General features: G+C 42.3%; 1 protein-coding gene across 1 annotated transcript in view; it reads right to left on the minus strand.

Annotated features, from left to right (window-relative positions):
- LOC133042622 (cytochrome P450 7B1) overlaps positions 1–2,891 on the minus strand; it is a 172,646-nt gene extending 169,755 nt beyond the window's left edge. Inside the window, exon 1 of the mRNA XM_061123388.1 lies at positions 2,630–2,891. Within this exon, the coding sequence (XP_060979371.1) occupies positions 2,630–2,754 (125 nt within the window). The 5' untranslated portion in view covers positions 2,755–2,891. The remainder of the gene's footprint in view (positions 1–2,629) is intronic.
- Between the last annotated feature and the right edge of the window lie 15,898 nt (positions 2,892–18,789).

Here is an 18,789-nt window from a genome sequence, read left to right on the forward strand (position 1 = left end):
CATTATTACTCAAACATTTGATTAAGTGATCAAAGAAAGCCACTCCATGACTATTACAAAGTCAAAAATGAGATCAATCCATAATCACGTCTAAATATTGACAGAAACCATGTCTAAATACTGACAGAAATCACTGTCTACATCAATAAAATGACCAAATATCCCTCAAACATTACTAATTCTAGTGTCTGTTGCTTTTATACTAATTGCTGATTCAGCCTCAATGCATTCCTCTTGCCTCATCAAGGAGACTTATTAAGGCGTCCAATCACAGACTAGCCTCAACCATCTGAGAGTATCTTACCAACAGAGCAAAATCTTGCTTCCTTGAACTGTCCCCAAAATCACATAACAGAAACCCAAATCCCATTAATAGGTCCTTTCTAACACTCTTATCCAGAACGAATGGTGTGTGTTCTTTCTCATAGCGATAAGCAATAATTCAGCTCATTCCAGATGTGTTCCCAGTGGTCTTTGGCTGGACGTCATTGAACCATGTACATGAACATATTCTGTTTTGTAAGTTTGTTCACTTACTGTATCTTGAATGTAGATTTCTATGTCTTCATCATGGCTACAGAAGTTTCTATGACTCTGATATGCAATAATATTTTTAACTAAAACAGTATTTTTTTGGAAAACAGTTTTTTTCTAATGTCTCACTGTTATAAGTAGCCCTAATGAGCACTGTGCTAATTAAATCTTTAAGGACCTTCATGATTACTTCACCAGGAGAGATTCCTTTAAATAAAATTACTGGAATTATTGCCTCAAGAGATATGAAACATAATACTACATTGCACTCTCATCTGAATATAAAACCTTAGGAGCTACTACTGTAGGACAGACAGTGTTTAAATCCACTTCAAACAGGCTAGATGTCCATCAACTCTCAGTTTCACTCTTATCAATTCTGTGTTGTGCTGTGAGCCACGCTGAGTCGCTCAGTTGTGTCCGACTCTTTGCACCCCCACGGACTGTAGTCCGAGGGCTCCTCTGTCCATGGCGATTCTCCAGGCAAGAATACTGGAGTGAGTTGTCATGTTCTCCTCCATAGGATCTTCCCAAACCAGGGATCGAACCCAGGTCTCCCACGTTGCAGGAGAATTCTCCGCCTTATCAACTCTGAAGGTCCTTTGTCCTCAACAAACTAGACTTCTCAGCAGCATCTGACTCAGGTAACTCCCTTACCTGTTTAAACACGTTTCTATCTAGCTTCCAAGACACCACATTCCCTTGGTTTTCTTCCCATGCCGTCGGCCCCTCCTTCTCAGCCTTCTTTGGTGATCTTCTTCTGCCTGGCTCTTCAATAAGAAGAATGCCCTGGGACCCCTGCTTCTTCATCACTCTTTCACAAGGTGACCAACCTTACTCATGACTTGATGTTCCATTTTCATATTGTGACTTTTATCATTAAACATCTTCCCTGGACCTTGCCACCAAGCACCAGAAACAGACTTCTCTACTGATCTAACATGTCCCCAACAAAATCACTGATCTTCCCAACCTCCCCACCTGACCGAGATCCACCCACGTGATCAGACAAAAAAGGGAGAGGAAAAAAAGCTATGAAGAACCTGGTGTTATGAAAAAGTGACTCAGCAAGAAAAGACAAACAGATTTCAAAGTGAGTACTTTTATGTTCTGTTCTTCCCCTTTTCAAATCAGATAACGAAGTGACGCACTTCTTAGTTTGTTGTTGTTAATATGCTGTTTTTTCTGTTCTGTGTTCTGTTCTGTGTATAAAATACACACTACAAGCTCACTGCTGTGCTTAGTCGTTCAGTCGTGTGGGACTCTTTGCACACTCTTTGTGGGACCCATGTACTGCAGACCACCAGGCTCCTCACCTCTGTCCATGGGATTCTCCAGGCAAGAATACTGGAGTGGGTTGCTATGCCCTCCTTCAGGGGACCATTCCCAACCCAGGGATCGAACCCAGGTCTCCCCAGTAGCAGGCGGATTCTTTACGGTCTGAGCCGCCAGGGAAGCCCAAGAAACCGAAGGTAGCCTATCCCTTCTCCTGGGGAATCTTCCCCAACCAGGAATCGAACCCGGGTCTCCTGCACTGCAGGCAGATTCCTTACCAGCTGAGCTACCAGGGAAGCCCCTGCAAGCTCATTAAGTATCCACAAAAATCCCAGGAGTTACTATTCTTTTTTCCAGATGCCGGTCAGTGGTAAACTGAGTCCCAAAGAGGCAGCCAGAGGTACTATTCATACCATACACTGGGATTTTCCTAAAACATTTCACTTCTAACAAAATGAAATGAAACAGAATTCCCCTCCTGAGATACTTCGCAGGCTAGGCCATAAAGCACCAACTCACTGCAGCAAGGCACCAAAACGTGTCTGGAAACCATGCGTGACACCTAGTGTGTAATGGCAAACCCAGGGCTGACTACAACCGAGCCTGGAGCAGCGAATCGAATTCGAATTCGGTGCCCACGCTTGCACACGGTCTGCGCGTGCCTGAGAAAGAGGCAGGGAAGCTTTGTGTTAACATCCGACCCCCAGAGACGCCGGCCTGCCCACAAGTTGTGAGCCCGCGCGCCGGGGATGCTGGAGGGCGCTCTGGGCCCAGGACGCATGCGTGGCCCCGGCGGGCGCGGGGTCAGCGGGGCGCTTACCTGGTGCGCTGCGCGCTCAGGCACAAGACCAGCAGCAGCAGGGCCGCGGCGAGGGCCAGGCCCGGGGAGCCGAGCGACCGCGGCAGCCACGGCTCCGGCCAGAAGCCGCCCATGCCCGCGCTCATGTCTTCCGCCGTCCCGATTGCGCGCAGATCAAGGTAGCCGGGGTCTCTCTCCGAGCGGCGCGGCCTCGCGACTCTGCAAGGGCCCAGGAGGCTGGCCAGGCCGTGGCGCCGCCTGGATGTCACCGAGGGCCGAGTCTCAAAGTTCCCAGACTCCCCTCCTCCGGCTCACCCACGCGCACCGCCCCGCTCGGCCACCGCCTCCCGCCCGGAGCTTCTGGAACGCGGCGCGCCGCCCCCCACCCCCACCCCTCGGGTCCCTGTCGGGGGGTAGGAAGGAAAAAGGGCTAGAGCCGAGGGGGAAGGGGCTAGGATTTCCCCGGCTGGAGCCGCTAAAGGCCGGAGAGAAGGGGATTTCAGTTCTGAGCTGGAAGTGAGTCGCTTGCGTCTGGCGTCCCTTAGCCCGCGCCCCGGGTCGGAGGGACCGCGCTGGCCCTCGAGGAGGTTTGGAACCGTGCCCGCTGCGCTAGGGCCCCGGCGACCACATAGAAATCCCCACACGCCTCCCCATCCCCGCCCCCGTCCATCCCGCGGGGTGCCTGCGGGCCGCGCTGCCCTCCTCCTGCCTGGTCTACGCCGCGCTCCTCGGCTCCCTCCCGCGCTTGCTGGGCACCCATGCCAGTCCCAGGGGCCCGAAAACCGGGGACCCAGATGGGACCTTCCAGAAGCCCTGATGGGGCAAGACTTCCAGAAGCGAGAAGACACGTGAAACGAGCTGTTACAAAAGAACGCTGAGGTACTGACTACAGCAGAAGTGGTACAAGCCCCCCAAGTTGTCCTTAGGACAAGGGAGAAACTTTTGAAAAGATCTCTTCCTTAGAAATGATCATTCACATTGCTTGACACATGTTTATTTGCCCTCCACACCAAACTGGGAGCAGTACTTTTTTTGTGTGTTAGAGAACATATAGGGCTTCCCATGTGACTTAGTGGTAAAGAATCTGCCTGACCATGCAGGAGCCTCAGGAGACTTGGGTTCTATCCCTGTGTCCGGAAGATCTCCTGGAGGAGGAAATGGCAACCCACTCCAGTATTCTTGCCTGGAGAATCCCATGGACAGGAACCTGGTGGGCTATAGTCCATGGGGTCATAAAGACTCCCAGAGGACTGAGCAGGTATGCAAGAGAATATATAATGAGGCTCAGTTTAAGGGCTTCCCTGGGGCTCAAACTGTGAAGAGTTTACCTGCAATGCCAGAGACCCAGTCGGATCCCTGGGTTGGAAGATCCTGTGGAGAAGGAAATGGCGACCTACTCCAGTATCTTTGCCAGGAGAATCCCATGCACAGAGGATCTTGGCAGCCTATAGTCCATGGGGTCACAAAGAGCCAAACAAGACTGAGCGACTAACACTTTAACTTTCAGGTGAAGTAACTTACTCTGGCCACCCAGTTAAGTAATTAATAACCATTCTAACCAGGACTGTTCCAGTACCATCATGCTGTTTCCTTTAGGTAAGATTTTATTTCAGTGTTCTCCAGACTGTTACAGTGGCCTCGGAACTGGTCTCCATACGTCTGACCTTTGAGTTTTCCAGCCCATCTCCCAGTTGCCACATCCGTACAACACAGAGTTAGCCAGATTTAACCCTGTTCAAAATTCTCACTGGTTGCCTTTGTGATAAAGTCATTAATCTTGGACCTGAAATGAGAAGCCCTCCACAATCTGCCTCCATCCATGGCTAGGATAGGTCCGTATACTGAAACGCTTGAGCCACTGTGTCCCTCACAATCAGTCCTTTCACACCTTTGTTTATGATGTTCTCAGCCTGAAAAAGTTTCCTCTTTCCCCTAAATACTAAAATTCTATTATACCTACCTGTCAAGACCCAGCCCAAATACCACTTCCTGGTAGAAATTACTACTAAGTCTTGTAATTAATCTTTCCCTCTTCCAGACTTTTAACACTCTCTGCTTTTCATTCCAGGAATCAAACCTGAGTCCTGCATCTCCTGCATTGTCAGGCAGATTCTTTACCACTGAGCCACCTGGAAAACCCTATATGTTCTCTAACACAATGCTGAAAATTACGTTCCAAGTTTGGTGTGGAGAGTAAATACACACGTGTGAATTTTCACATTTCACATTTTCCCAAGGCGGGTTACTTCTGTCTCACCTGCTATAGAAGTTGAGACCCCGCTCTTAGACAATCTTGTCTGCACCTACACTCTGCCCCTTATCTCCCTGGTCCCCGACCCTGGAGTTGAGATAATGTATTGGGTTGGCCAAAAGGTTTCTTCAGTTTTTATGTAAAAATGAAAGAAACATTTTTCATTTTCGCCAAGAACTTTACTGAACAGTGTATTCACTGCTTTGTTCCACTACCTTCTGCCATTTTTCAGCAACTTTGTAATTCCATCTTCCCAAAACCTTTTAGCTTTTTGAGCAAAGAACTGTTCCAGGTGCCTTTTACAGTCTTCCAGGGAATGGAAATTTTTTCCGTTAAGAGAATTTTGTAAAGATTTAAATAAATAGAAAACTGAAGGTACCATGTGTGATGAATACATTGGATGAATCAGAGCTTCCCAGCTAAGCTTTAACAGCTTTTGCCTGGTCATCAAAAAAACACGTGGTCTTGTGATATTATGATGGAAGAGTATGTGTTTTCTGTCAATTAATTCCAGACACTTTTCTCTGATGCTACTTTCAGTTTGGTCTAGTTGGGATCAGTACTTGTTGGAATTAATCATTTGGTTTTCCAGAAAGAAAGTGAAAGTCGTTCTGTCATGTCCAACTCTGCGACCCCATGGACCATACAGACCATGGAATTCTCCAGGTCAGAATAATGGAGTGGGGTAGCCGTTCCCTTCGCCAGAGGATCTTCCCAACCCATGGATCAAACCCAGGTCTCCCACATTGCAGGCAGATTCTTTACCAGATGAGCCACAGGGAAGCCCTTGGTTTTCCAGAATATTAGAAGACTGCCTTCCAATCCCCCATATACATACCATCACCTTCTTTGGATGGAGACCAACCTTTAGAGTGGTTGGTGGTGGTTCATTTCACTTGGTCCACAATCTCTTCTGTCCTATGTTGTTATACAGTATCTACTTTTCATCCTCTGTCACGATTTGATTTAAAAACAACATGTTTTCATTACATTTAAGTAGAGAATTGCATGCAGAAATACTATCAAGAACTTTTTTTCTGCTTATCTTACGTGGAACTGAAATTCAAAGCAATGAACATAACGAAACTGTTGCAAATGATTTTCAGCGCTTGATCTGGATATTTTGAGTATGTCAGCTATCTCCCACATGACATAAGGTTGCTTGTGCTCACTTAATGTCTTGATTTGATCACTATCAACTTCAATTGGTCTTCTGGAGCATGGAGCATCAACCAGTGAGAAATCTCCACTTTTGACCCATTTGATCAGTCTCTGCACTTTCTCCATACCCTTCTTGAAATAATAAAGCATAATATATCAATGTTGCTTTTTTCTTCCATCTTCAATATTAAAATGGTTATACAAAAATTCACCCTTTATTTTTAATGCGGGCTGATATTGTTGTCACAATACAATCTAACAAAATTGTTTCTAATGAAGTTAAAGACAACAAAACACCTCTAGAGTCATCTTGCAGGGAAAAAAAAAAAAATGAACTTTTTGACTAACCCAATAGTTGGAATAACTTTCCATGTGCCTTGCCCTTAGTTCATGGTCCAAAACTGAATTACTTGTGTTGCTGTCCTTGGCCTTAAAACTGGGAATGTCTGGGCAAGCAGAACTCTAATGTTTTTGAGCTTTTTTATCTTGTACTTTGATTCCAGGGTTTTTTGTACTGCCCCTCCTATCTCCTGTGATAGATTCAGTTTTCCAGGAAATGAGCATACAGTGAGCCAACAGCTATCCTGTCCCCTCTGAGAAAAAGCAAATTGGTTTTCATCACTACCTGGCCAGCAGAGTCAGTTTACAGGATGGAATCAATGCCTCGCATTTCTGTATCCACTGAAGAAAAGCCCTCTCACTAATTTTCACAAGAAGCCTCAACTTTTATGCTTCAGTTTTTCATTTGACTCCTGGATGACTCTTCTGTTTGAAAAGATACGTTAAAATGTTCATCATTAGTTTATTGAATGTTTACCATGGGCCAGGCACCATGCTAAACCTTTTATTTTATAGCATTAATAACAGACAGTGCCAGCAGTCAATCACAGTGTCTTAGGTAGGTGGAAGGAGGAAGACTACACTGTCAACCCACTGAATATGGTTGGCAACTGTGATATTGCTATCTCCCTGTGATATTGCTATAGTATCTTATTTAGAATGCTTTATGGCAGGGGTTCCCAACCTCCAGGCCTTGGACTGGTACCTCCTGTTAGATCAGTGACAGCATTAAATTAGAAATAAAGTGCACAATAAATGTAATGTGCTTGAATCATCCCCAAACCATCCCCACTCCCTCCCTGGTCCGTGGAAAAATTATCTTCAATGAAATTCGTCCCTCGTGCCAAAAAGGTTTGTGACCACTGCTTTGTAGCATATACTTAATACATTTTGAATATGTGTTTCTCTTAGGTTTGCTATTTCTGCTAAAAGGGGACTCCATACTGTAAACTGGGGCTTCTCTGGTAACTCAGATGGTAAAGAATCTGCCTGCAATGCAGGAGACCTGGGTTCGATCCCTGGGTCAGGAACATTCCCTGGAGAAGGGAATGGCAACCCAGTCTAGTATTCTTGCCTGAAGAATCCCACAAGACAGGACAGAGGAACCTGACGGGCTACAGTCCATGGGGTTGCAAAGAATCGGACATGACTGAGCGACTACCACACACATACTGTAAACTAACCTGGTTGAGATAAAATCTGAAGACCTTTTTGATTCCCCTTTTGATTTTGTAACCCAGCGTCAACATCAATATATTCAATCCAGTTCAATTTATTTTATTTCCAAAGCATGCCTCAATTTCCATCACTTACTCTGACAGAGATGACTAGTTGACCCACCATATCTGCCCACTCTTCCTCATAAGGGTCCTCAATTTTTAACTCAGTACATGGCTGTCCATTACAAAGACTGCTTTCTCAGCCTTCCTTGTATAAATAGTTAGATATAACCTTGTGACTGAATTCTCACCAGTATGCCAAGTTTAAGGTGTTACTTCAGACAAGCGTCCCTAATAGGCATGGCCAGCCCCTTTACTTCTGCTATTCTCTTTTCTGCTATTTAGAATATAGACACACGTCTGGAACCCAGGCAGCCATTGGAGCATGTATAAGTATATCCCAAATATTATATTCAGTGTTATTTGTTGTTTATATGAAATTCAGATTTAACGGGATCCTTTATATTTTTTGCTACATCTGGTAACTAGCTTAATTTCAACACAGGAGTTCATAAGGCATCCAGGTAAGGCAACAGTAAAATTCTAGTTGCCCAACATCCCCTTCAGAAATCAGCCAAAAGTTTCTCCTTCAAACACTGGCTACCAACGTTAGTGTCTTACATACATCGACTCTGCTAATTAGACCAGAATCAACAGTTAGGTCTAAAGGTCAAGGGGTGGCCTTTAGATTTTGAGATACCCAGATATGGAAATGTTTTCAGAATAGATAGCAACTAGCCTAATCATCTTATCTTCAGAAAATATTGATTATGAATCCCATGGAGAGAGAAAAATACATGCAAAAACAGAAATAGGACCAGAGGAAATAAAGGGAGAGGGTGATAAACTGGAGCCTCTAAAGGAAGAGCCATGAAGGTCCAGATGACAGGTATACCCCAAAGCCTTCTGCCTCCAGCCCCGCTGACCCTCATCCACCAAGCGGTCTTAGCTGTCTGCCTTTTTTGCTGTCTTCCTTCTAATCTATGATTAAGGCTTGAATCTTGGCCCTGCTTCCCTTGAGGCCTTCTCTTTTACATACGTGTTTGGAAATCACCAAAACTTGAAAAATGACTATGTCCCTGCATTTCAACGTCTATGTCCTAATCCCCCTGCTCTGACTTTCTTTTGTTTTGTTCTGTTTTTGACTGCTTGACTGTGGGATCTTAGGTCCCCAACCAGGGATTGAACCCCGGCTGTATGTCAGTAAAAGTTTGGAGTCCTAATCCCTGGACCGTCAGGGAATTCCCAGTCCTGCTGTGACTTTGCAAATACAAATACATTGGCTTGAGACCTCCAAATCCACCCCTATGTGATTGAGACCTCCAAGTCCACCTCTGTGTGGTCAATAACTTCTGTTTAGTGCACATTGTGTCCGTGGCCCTATGCCCGTCCTGCAGAGCTATAAAAGTGGATGAGATTGTTCTTTCAAAGAGCTGGACCTAAGAGGACTAGAAAGGTTGACATTGGAAGAGAGAAAGAAAGGAGGCTGGTCAACATGAGATTGTGGGGTAAGATGAGGGGATTTTAAAACATGCACCCATATGGCTGCAATCTTATGAGTTCCTGGGAAACAGATAATGTTTTGGGGAAAGGAGGCTTGTGGGCTCCAGTTATTGGGAAACAGTTGAAAGTCCCACTGTAGGAATTGTCAAAGAAGAATTCCACACATACTCTTTTTTAAAAAATTGGAAGTCTTTTAAAAGCAGGTTTGAGTACTCACGCCTGCAAGTTCCCATTAACTTTTGACATAAAATGTAGATTGAGTTTGAGTCATATCTTTAAAAAGAATGACTGCAGTTACCGTTCTCCCCTTCCTCATGAGCTTTGTCTTAACTATCCTTGACTTCCTACCCCCCTGTTAGAATTAAGACTGCTTCTGGGCCAAAGAGTGAGGCAGAGGAAGGGAAGAAAATCAAAGAAAGGAACAAGGATTAAGAGGACCTGCCATGTGCCAGGTACTGCTTTGTGTTTTACTGACATGTTTTTCCTGGTCTTTAAAACCAGTCTCTGATGTAGGCGTTACTATTTGTTAGAGGCAAAAGAAAATTAGGCTTCCCAGGTAACACTAGTGGTAAAAAACCCACCTGCCAGTGCAGGAGACAGAAGAGACATGGTTCACTCCCTGGGTCAGGAAGGTCCCCTGGAGGAGGGCATGGCAACCCACTCCAGTATTCTTGCCTGGAGAATCCCATGGACAGAGGAGGCTGGGTTACAGTTGATTAGGGTCCCAAAGAGTCAGACACGACTGAAGCCGCTTAGCATGCATACAAAAAACCAAGCCTCAAAAGAGTTTCAGGTTACCTGTGATTATTCAGCTTGTACTACAGAGTCATCTCTCCTTCCAGAGTACCATCCTGTCTTCTTTAGAGCTTTATTTCACGAACCTTTCCCATCCAGTCCTTCTGGCCTCCATTTTTAGGGATACTGTTTTTACTTTGAGCCGTCCATAACCATAGCACCCCATGAGTTCAGTTGGTTCTCTGCTTTATACCTTGGCCTACCTCAGAGCTCTCTCACTAGCTCAGAGGCTAGTCTTGGTTTTTCCATCTGAAAAATGGCAGAAGACTACTTTGCCTATAGCTTTATGAGAATGAAATTGTGAGCAGTAAATATATGACAGTCAAAATGCCTGGTACTTCTCCTCTTTTTCATATTTGAGCACCTTCTGCTCCATTGGCAGAGGGTGTGAGTAGAAATGAGCTTATCAGACAAGTTCCGCCCAGCTAAGGTGTTAGCTTATTGATAATTACTTCTGCCCAATTAAAATGTAAAATGTGCCATTTCTTATTTGCTTAAGGTGGCTATCCTGATTGCATCTGAGACAGTAATTATACATATGTAAATATATATATATATATATATATATATATACATATATATCTCCTAAGATTGCTGTTAGTATTGTTTAGTTAGCACATAGTAAATAGCAAGGCACCTCAGATGTTGGCCTTGAATCTGAGCAAAAATATCTTAAATCACAAATGCTTCCTCTTATTCTGTCTTTCTTTAAAATTAAAAAAAATTGCACTTATTTTTCCTTTAGTTTCTCTTTCTCCTCAGAATGTCAACCTAGCACTCACTTTACACATACAGACATGGCAAGCAAGCATGCTTATTAGAAAAAAAAAATTGCTGTTGAATGAAGAGTGACCCAATAGTAGAGACCATTGTTAAATGTAAATCTTTTTCTTAATAAAGTACAATTTTAGGTAAGGCCTGGTTGTAATTATTTTGAAGCAGCTTTAAAAATGGTGGAACAGATGGCTCTGATTATCTCCAAGAGGAAGGAAAAGATTCAAGAGTTTTGTCATTTCTTGTTTAATAGTCTTGGCATTCCTTATTCACACTTGAGTTTTGAATACTCTGGCTTATAAATTTACAATCCCATGCTGAACCTTAGTTCATTCTCATGATCTGACCCTACTTCCCACGCCAAGATTTGAGACTCCAGCTCTGTTTCTGATTCACTGGCTTTTCCAACATTTCGTTTTCTCATTAGCCTCTGAACCTAGATTTCACCCTCACCGCCCCCAACTATCTCTGTTCACTAAGGGAAAGTTATAGACACCCACAAACTCTTTTCTGGGGGGTAGGGGTGGCTGTTTTGGGCTGGGCTGGTTCTTAGAGAAGCCACAAAAGCTCTAGTCTGAAATAAAGTCTATCCACACCACCTCTCCACCACCACCAGGTTTTGCTGTTTCTACCTGTTACAGAAGAGGTCCAGGGAGACAGAGAGAGATAGACCAGCATGGGACTTTACTAGGACAGAGTCTGAGGATAAGTGCCAGGGGGTTGAAACATGCAGACACAGGGAGAAATTGGCTCAGGATGCAACCTCAACCAAAGACTCGGCGGGGGAGGGGGGGGAGGGAGGCTCACAGGGGAGGGGATGTATATTAATAGATACTTGTGGTTCATTCATGTTGTTTTACAGCAGAAACCAACACAACATTGTAAAGCAATTTAGTCCCCAATTAAAAATTAAAAAAAAAAAAACCCAAAGATTCAGCCCACAAGGATATCTAGAGTCCACACTGCCCCTAGAATTGTCCCAAGGTTAGGGTGAAGATCCAGGCTTTCAGAGCTCAGTAGCAACATGCCATTGGCTATGGACTGCCCTCAGGGTGGTGGAAGGCTGGGGGCGGGGGTGGGCAACCTTGGAAAGGAGCTCTCTTTAGCTAAAGGCAGTTCCTAAAGCTACTAGTGGCACTCCCAGAAGCTGGGAGCACGGATCCACCCACCCTGACAGAATCTGGGTGACACAACCCAGTGAGCACGTATGCATTGTTCACCAAATACACAGTGTCCAGTACATACCCAGTGACGACTGAATACACAGTGTCCACCATATATTCAGTGATCAGTACACATGGAGTGTCTGTTCCAGTGCCGCAGAAACAGAACAGGGCAGGTGGTGATGGGTGCTGCTGATTCCTGTATTCATTCATTTTGGAGTTGCTCTCTTTCTTACTAGCAGAACCACAGCAACACTAGCCTCTCAGCTTTTGTGATGATATAGCAGTCATGTTTATTAAATGCTTCTAATGTTAAAGAAAAAAAAACCTTTAGACTAAAACCTGTAGACTGCAGTAGGCCCCTTATCTACAGGGGATACCTTCCAAGACCCCCAGTGGACACCCAAAATGTCCAGCCTTATATATGTTTCTCTTCCTCCTGACAGAGTCCAGCCTCTCCGGTTCTTCTCTCCCTCCAGAATTTTCCTCTTCAAATATCAAATACCTCCTGCTTTTGTGAAGCTGAGCACTTCAGTTCACACCAGTTATTTGTGCCAACCACTCTCATGTCAAGAAGCAATAGAAAAATTTCTTCTGAACAATGAGCATATAATATTTTCAAAATACAATTATCATCATCAAAAATATCAATTTAAAAAAATTTTAAGCAAAATTAACTATGCTGTCTTTCAAAAATATAAGTAAATGTTAAGGAAATTAAAGAATAATAATGTTCCTTCCCTCCCATCCTTAAAGTTACCGTGATGACAGTGATTGGTCAGAGCGTCTTGTTGCTGTTCAGTCACTGAGTTGTGTCCAACTCTGCGTGACCCCATGGACTGCAGCACCCCAGGCTCCTCTGTCCTTTACTATCTCCCAGAGTTTGCCCAAATTCATGTCCACTGAGTCGGTGATGCTCTCTAACCGTCTCATTCTCTGCTGCTCCCTTCCTCTTTTGCCTTCAATTCTTTCCCAGCATCTGGGTCTTTGCCAATGAGTCGTCTTTTCACATCAAGTGGCCAAAGTGTTGGAGTTTCAGCATCAGTCCTTCCAGTGAATATTCAGATATTCACTGAATACTTGGTGGGCAAATAATAACATGAGCCCTTTCTGCATTGGTAGGTGTCTCAGAGAGTCCCACTTATAGACATTATGTCTTTTCTCTACCTGTTACTCCCCACCTTTTTAACGATTCTTAATCTGGAAAGGTCCACGGGCCAGTTTAGCTTTTCAGAATTTCCTTCTTCTGCCTCTGGTATTCTAGAATCTCAAAATCCCATACTCTTTTCTCATGTCTCCTGGGTTTTTGCTTCTTCTGTATCAGTTCTTTGAACAGCCTAAAAATCTCTTCCTTACCTAGATTTCTTATCTGCCATTTCTCAGTAAGCTGCTTAACCCTCTAGCATATACACAAGCCCCGAGCCAAGAAAAGTGTAATACAATGCTCTAAGGAACTTTCTATGCTCACACAGAAATTAAAGAATAGGTTAGACTTCTACCCACCTACTTTTCTCTGCATTTCTGCATCAGGAATCAGAACATAATTATTTGGTAAGTAGAAGTCTGAGAATGAACTAGCATAGTTCTTTGCTGGTTTTTCAAACATTATCTCATGTGCCCACTGGACAATCTAGCTGGCTGAATCTTATTATCTTCACTTGACACACAGACCTGATAACTTCTCGGCCATCAAGAACCTTGACTGTCTCACCAGTGCACACACCATGCTTGGCAGAATATGTGCCACTTAGTAGAGTCTCAATAAATACTTGTTAAATGAATGAACATTGGCAAACTAATGTTCACAAATTAAATGGAATGAATATTTATTGAGTACCCACAATGGGCTGATCACCAATCTAAATATTTTCATCTACATTTTATCTACACAGTATTCCTATGAGGTTGACCAAGTGCAGGAGCTAGATTTTGCAAGCAAATGGATTTTCAATAAAATCTGAATTTTATTGGCACATTTTCTACTGTGTAGGGTTGCCTCACTATATGTAATGCATTTCTAGATTATTTCTAGAAAATGTCTTATAAATATGTACTATGTATAATGCATATCAACCTACCGTATAATTTTTCTCTTTTCTAAAAGATATTTCTAGATCTTGGGTCAATATTTACGCAATGACAAAGCTTTAATTTGAGGAAAACATCATGATTACAGAACTAACTTAGAGGGAGGGAGCAAAGGGTAGGTTTAGTTGGTTGTTTCTGAGAAATAAGAAGAACAGACAGTAGGGACCCTTAAGGATAGAGGCTGGGTAATTTTGTGTGTTTCATTTTTCTAAAGAAGTAATCTAGAATAGATGGTTTGTTGACAGGACAAGAGTCGCTTGCCAAAATAACAGGAATGATTAACAACAGTCTCTCTTAAGGCTTAGTTAAGCTATCTGTTTTAGAAAGAAAACATCTCAACCTGTTCTTTGCCTCCTTAGAGTATTGAATTTCATTTGGCTAGCATTTATGACATTATCATTAAATAACATTTATTGTAATAAACGGTTGAAAACCTTCTCCACAAGAATGTCAGCTTCAGAAAACAGGTACTTTGACTATCTAGTTCACAACATCCTCACACAGGGCCTTCAGTATAGCCAGTGCTTTATACATATTTCATAGATAGAAAATCACTCAGTATCTATTAATCACTTTTTATGTGTTGCTTACTGTTCTATGTTCTTTCATATGTATTTTCATCTGCCCTCACAATAACCCCACTGGGTTGGTACTTTTATAATCTCTATTTTAAATATGAGAAAACAGGTACAAGAAGATGAATAACTTGCAGGCATATAATCTCCATTCCTGCCACCATGACCGTCTTGTCTGTGAACTCATGATTGACAATAAGAATAGCTGAGAAAAGAGGCTATTTATTGAGATCTGCTGAAGTTGGTCTTTGGGAAGCATTAATATGAAACCAAAAAAAATGCTTTTACAGTTAATAACCATGTGGCAAGGCTTATCCACATATCTCTGCCCTAGACCTCTTGTCAACAGTCTTCCGATCGTTTTTCTTCTAAATAACTGATTGTACAACTGAACTCTCATCTAATACCCATCATTCAATGAAGATCTGTATTTCTGGTCATCTTTCGTTTCTGGAAGAACAAACCACCAGGTACATTGCCTGAAGTTCTGTCCATTTGGAGGGTTTACTTTCAAACCATTTTTCAGTTGTGAAATGGGCTGTACTGTTGTAGCCATTTATTTTTGGGTGGTGTCACCATATCGTGCAATACTCTTTACAGAGCAGGCTGAGTTTTGTTTTGTTTTGTTTCTTTTTAAGTCATCAGACTGCACAAAATTGTGGTAGGTTGTAAAAGGAAGTAATGTAGCAGAAATATGAGAAGTGGTTCTAGAAATTAATTGTGCTTTTAAGATTTTCTTGAGCCTGATATATACATGTTACACTTGATGATGGAGTGCTGCTCTCTACATCCAACTTCATGGCTTGATGAGTCAGACCTAGTTCTCCATGGGCAGCTCAGGTTGCATGGTAATTTGCTGGCCGCAATCAAATGTTTGGTTTCCATGAGACCCAGAGGCAAGACAGAAGTTTTTCAAAAGAATTGTTATAAGCAGAGAATTATGGCTTTGCTGTGAAATCTTATAGGTTTTTCTGTGACTCACCTTCAGTGGCTCCAGAGGGCATCTCTGTTGTCCATAGACACTTCAGACACTATCGGACCTGCTGGATCAAATGAACCCAGCAGCGGAGTCACTTACATTACAGCCTGAACCTGTTCAGGACTTTGTCTTGCTCTGAACCCTATCAATACTGGAAGGCTTCTGGGTTACTCAGTAAACATATTGGGGTGTCAAACCCTAATGAGACACTTTTTTTCCTTAAAAATCCAAAATGTTTAGTAACTGTTGTGCTTCTTCCTGGAGGTAGGAGGAATCAGATGCAGCAACCTGCTTTTCTTGACCCTTGATCACCATCCCCTTAAAAAATCCATCAAGGTGGCATACATGTGTCTAACGGGATGTCTAGAAAAGTTTAATTTCCTCTTCATAAGGTCAAATCAGCATGATAACAATCAGTGTAGTAGATCAAGAATGAAGAATGAATATGTGAATGAAGAATATGTGAATATGTGAATGAAGAAGCAATAAAGGCCTCTCCTAATTGGATTTTGATTATGACAAGGGCTAAAGACTTGATATAAGTGGATGGGACAGTGACTGTTTATTGCTGACCCTTCTAGGTGAAAGCAAACTGCATTTCTGAGATTAATAGCTGCAGTGTCCAGGGATGTATTGGTGTGCTGCAATGGGGATCTTCCCAACCCAGGAATCAAACTGGGGTCTCCTGCATTGCAGGCAAATTCTTTACCACTGAGCTATCGGGGAAGCCCACATGGGGTACAGCAACTCTAATTCAAATCATCATCTTATTAACCTCACAATACACCATTGTCATTCCTGAGGATTTACCTGTGTCCTGCATAGTCAACATAGGAAGTAAAATGGGGATACAGTAGGAATTACCACTCCTGCCTTCTTTATGTTTTTTTTTTTCTTTATGCTTTTGATGATGCATAATATTCCTTAATCATCCTTTTAATGCCTGTGAGGTCTGTAGTGATGGCCCCTCTTTCACTTTTCATGTTAGTGAGTTGCATACTGTCTCTAGTTAACCTGACTAGAGGCTTGTAAATTTTGTTGATTTCTTCAAAAAAACGGCTTTTAATTTCATTGATTGTCTCTGTCAACAATTTCATTGATTCCTATTCCAATTCTTATTATTTATTTTCTTCTGCTTATTTTGGATTAATTTGCTCTTCTTTTTCTAGTTTCCTAAGGTGGAAGCTTAGACGACTGATTTTAAACTTTTCTCTTTCCTAATATATGCATTCAATGCTATAAATTTCCCACTAAACATTGCTTTTTGCATCTAAAAATTTTTATAGCTGTATTTTCATTTTCATTTACTTCAAAATATTTTAAAATTTTTCTTGAGATCTTTTTCTTTGGCCCAAATATTATTTAGAAGTATATTGTTTAATCTCCATGTGTTTGGGAATTTTCTACCTGTCTTTCTGCTATTGATTTCTAGTTTAATTTCATCATGATCTGAGAGCTGACATTGTAATATTTCTATCTTTATAAATGTGATAAGGTGAACTTTATGGTCCAGAATGTGGTCTGTCTTGGCAAATGTTCCAAGTGAGCTTGGGAAGAATGTATATTCTGCTGTTGTTGAATGAAGTAGTCTATGGCTGTCCATGATACCCAGTTGATTGACAGTGTTTTTGAGTTCATATGTTCTTTCTGTCTGCTTTATCTGCCTATTTCTGAAGGAGGGATGTTAAGGCCTCTATCTATAAAAGTGCATGCGTGCATGCTAAGTCATGTCAGTCATGTCCAACTCTTTGCAACCCTATGGACTGTAGCCCACCAGGCTCTTCTGTCCATAGCATTCTCCTGGTAAGAATACTGGAGTGGGTAGCCATTACCTTCTCCAGGGGATCTTCCTGACTCAGGGATTGAACCCAGGTCTCCCAGATTGCATTCTTTACCATCCTGCCCACCAGGGAAGCCACATATAGTAGTGGATTCATCTGTTTCTTCTTGCAGCTCCATCAGATTTTGCCTTATGTATTTTGATGTTCTGTTGCTAGGTACATACATTTTAAGGACTGTTATGCCTTCTTAGAGAATTGGCCACTTAATCATTATGTAATGTCCCTCTTTATCCCTGATAACTTTCCTTGTCCCAAAATCCACTTTGTCAGAAAGTATTATAGCTTTCTTTTGATTAGTATTAGTGTGGCTACTGTTTTCTCTTTGTTTCCCTTGTTCCTATTTTGTTCTCTACTCTTTTTCTGCCTTTTGAGGTTTTCATTGAATATTTCATATTAATTTTCCTTTTCTCTTTCTCAGTCTATCAATTATACTTCTTCCTTTTACTGTGTTTAGTGGCTTTCCTAGAACTTGCAATACACATTTACAACTAATTCAAGACCACTTTCAAATAACACGGTACTGCTTCACAAGGAGTACAAGTTCCTTATAATAAAAAATAATTTTATTCTCCCTCCTATCCCTTAGGAGGACATCCTCATGGGTCATACTCTGTAGCTGAACCTCTGGAGTCATCTGGGATTTGAATCTGTTTGTAGAGTTAGAAACAATGAGAGGTGATGGGAGTAGGCCTTAAGGATGATAGTAGTGCCCTGAAAATAAGAGATCTTGTACAGTTTCTTCAGACAAAAGGTGACTAATCTCAGAAAGTGGTAGAAGTCTCACTTTGATTGTCAAAGAAAATAGTAGAATTTGGGTCTTCAAAATCCTCAGCTTTCTTGGAATTTGTGTATGTGCCTTCCTCCCAAATTTCAGAAACTCACTCTTTTCTAATAAATTTCTAATTAATTTTCTAAAAGACCTTAAGAACTTAGAATTAAATTTGCCTTGCAGTTCAGCCATCCACAGGATTGAATTTTGGGTTTAGTTTTTAGAAATTTCAATTCTTTGATTACAGAGGATAAAAAAAGTCACCTTAAGGGCCATTATAGAAGTTTTCAATTCCTTACCAAGACCTTGAGTTATGAATTTAAAACCCTAATCCCATTTTCCCCCCTCCATGTTGCCCAGCACATTTAGATACAACCAAATCAATCCATGGTAGTTTTATGTTTATTTCCACTAAAATGTCCTATGGCAGGAACCACTTGGATATGCAAGGTCTTTCCAGATGGCTAGAGGTGAGACTTTAAGTAGTGTTCTTCGAGGACTTCCCTGGTGGTCCAGTGGATAAGAATCTGCCTGTCAATTCAAGGAACATGGGTTCAGTCCCTAATCCAGGAACTATTAATATTAATAAGATCCCACAACTAAGCCTATGTGCCACAACTACTGAAGCCTGTGTATCCTAGAGCCCATGTTCTACAACAAGAGAAGCCATCCCAATGAGAAGTCTGCACACCTCAACTAGAGAGTAGCCCCCACTTGCTGCAA

Source organism: Dama dama, chromosome 21 (assembly GCF_033118175.1).
Source record: "Dama dama isolate Ldn47 chromosome 21, ASM3311817v1, whole genome shotgun sequence".
Lineage (NCBI taxonomy): Eukaryota > Metazoa > Chordata > Mammalia > Artiodactyla > Cervidae > Dama > Dama dama.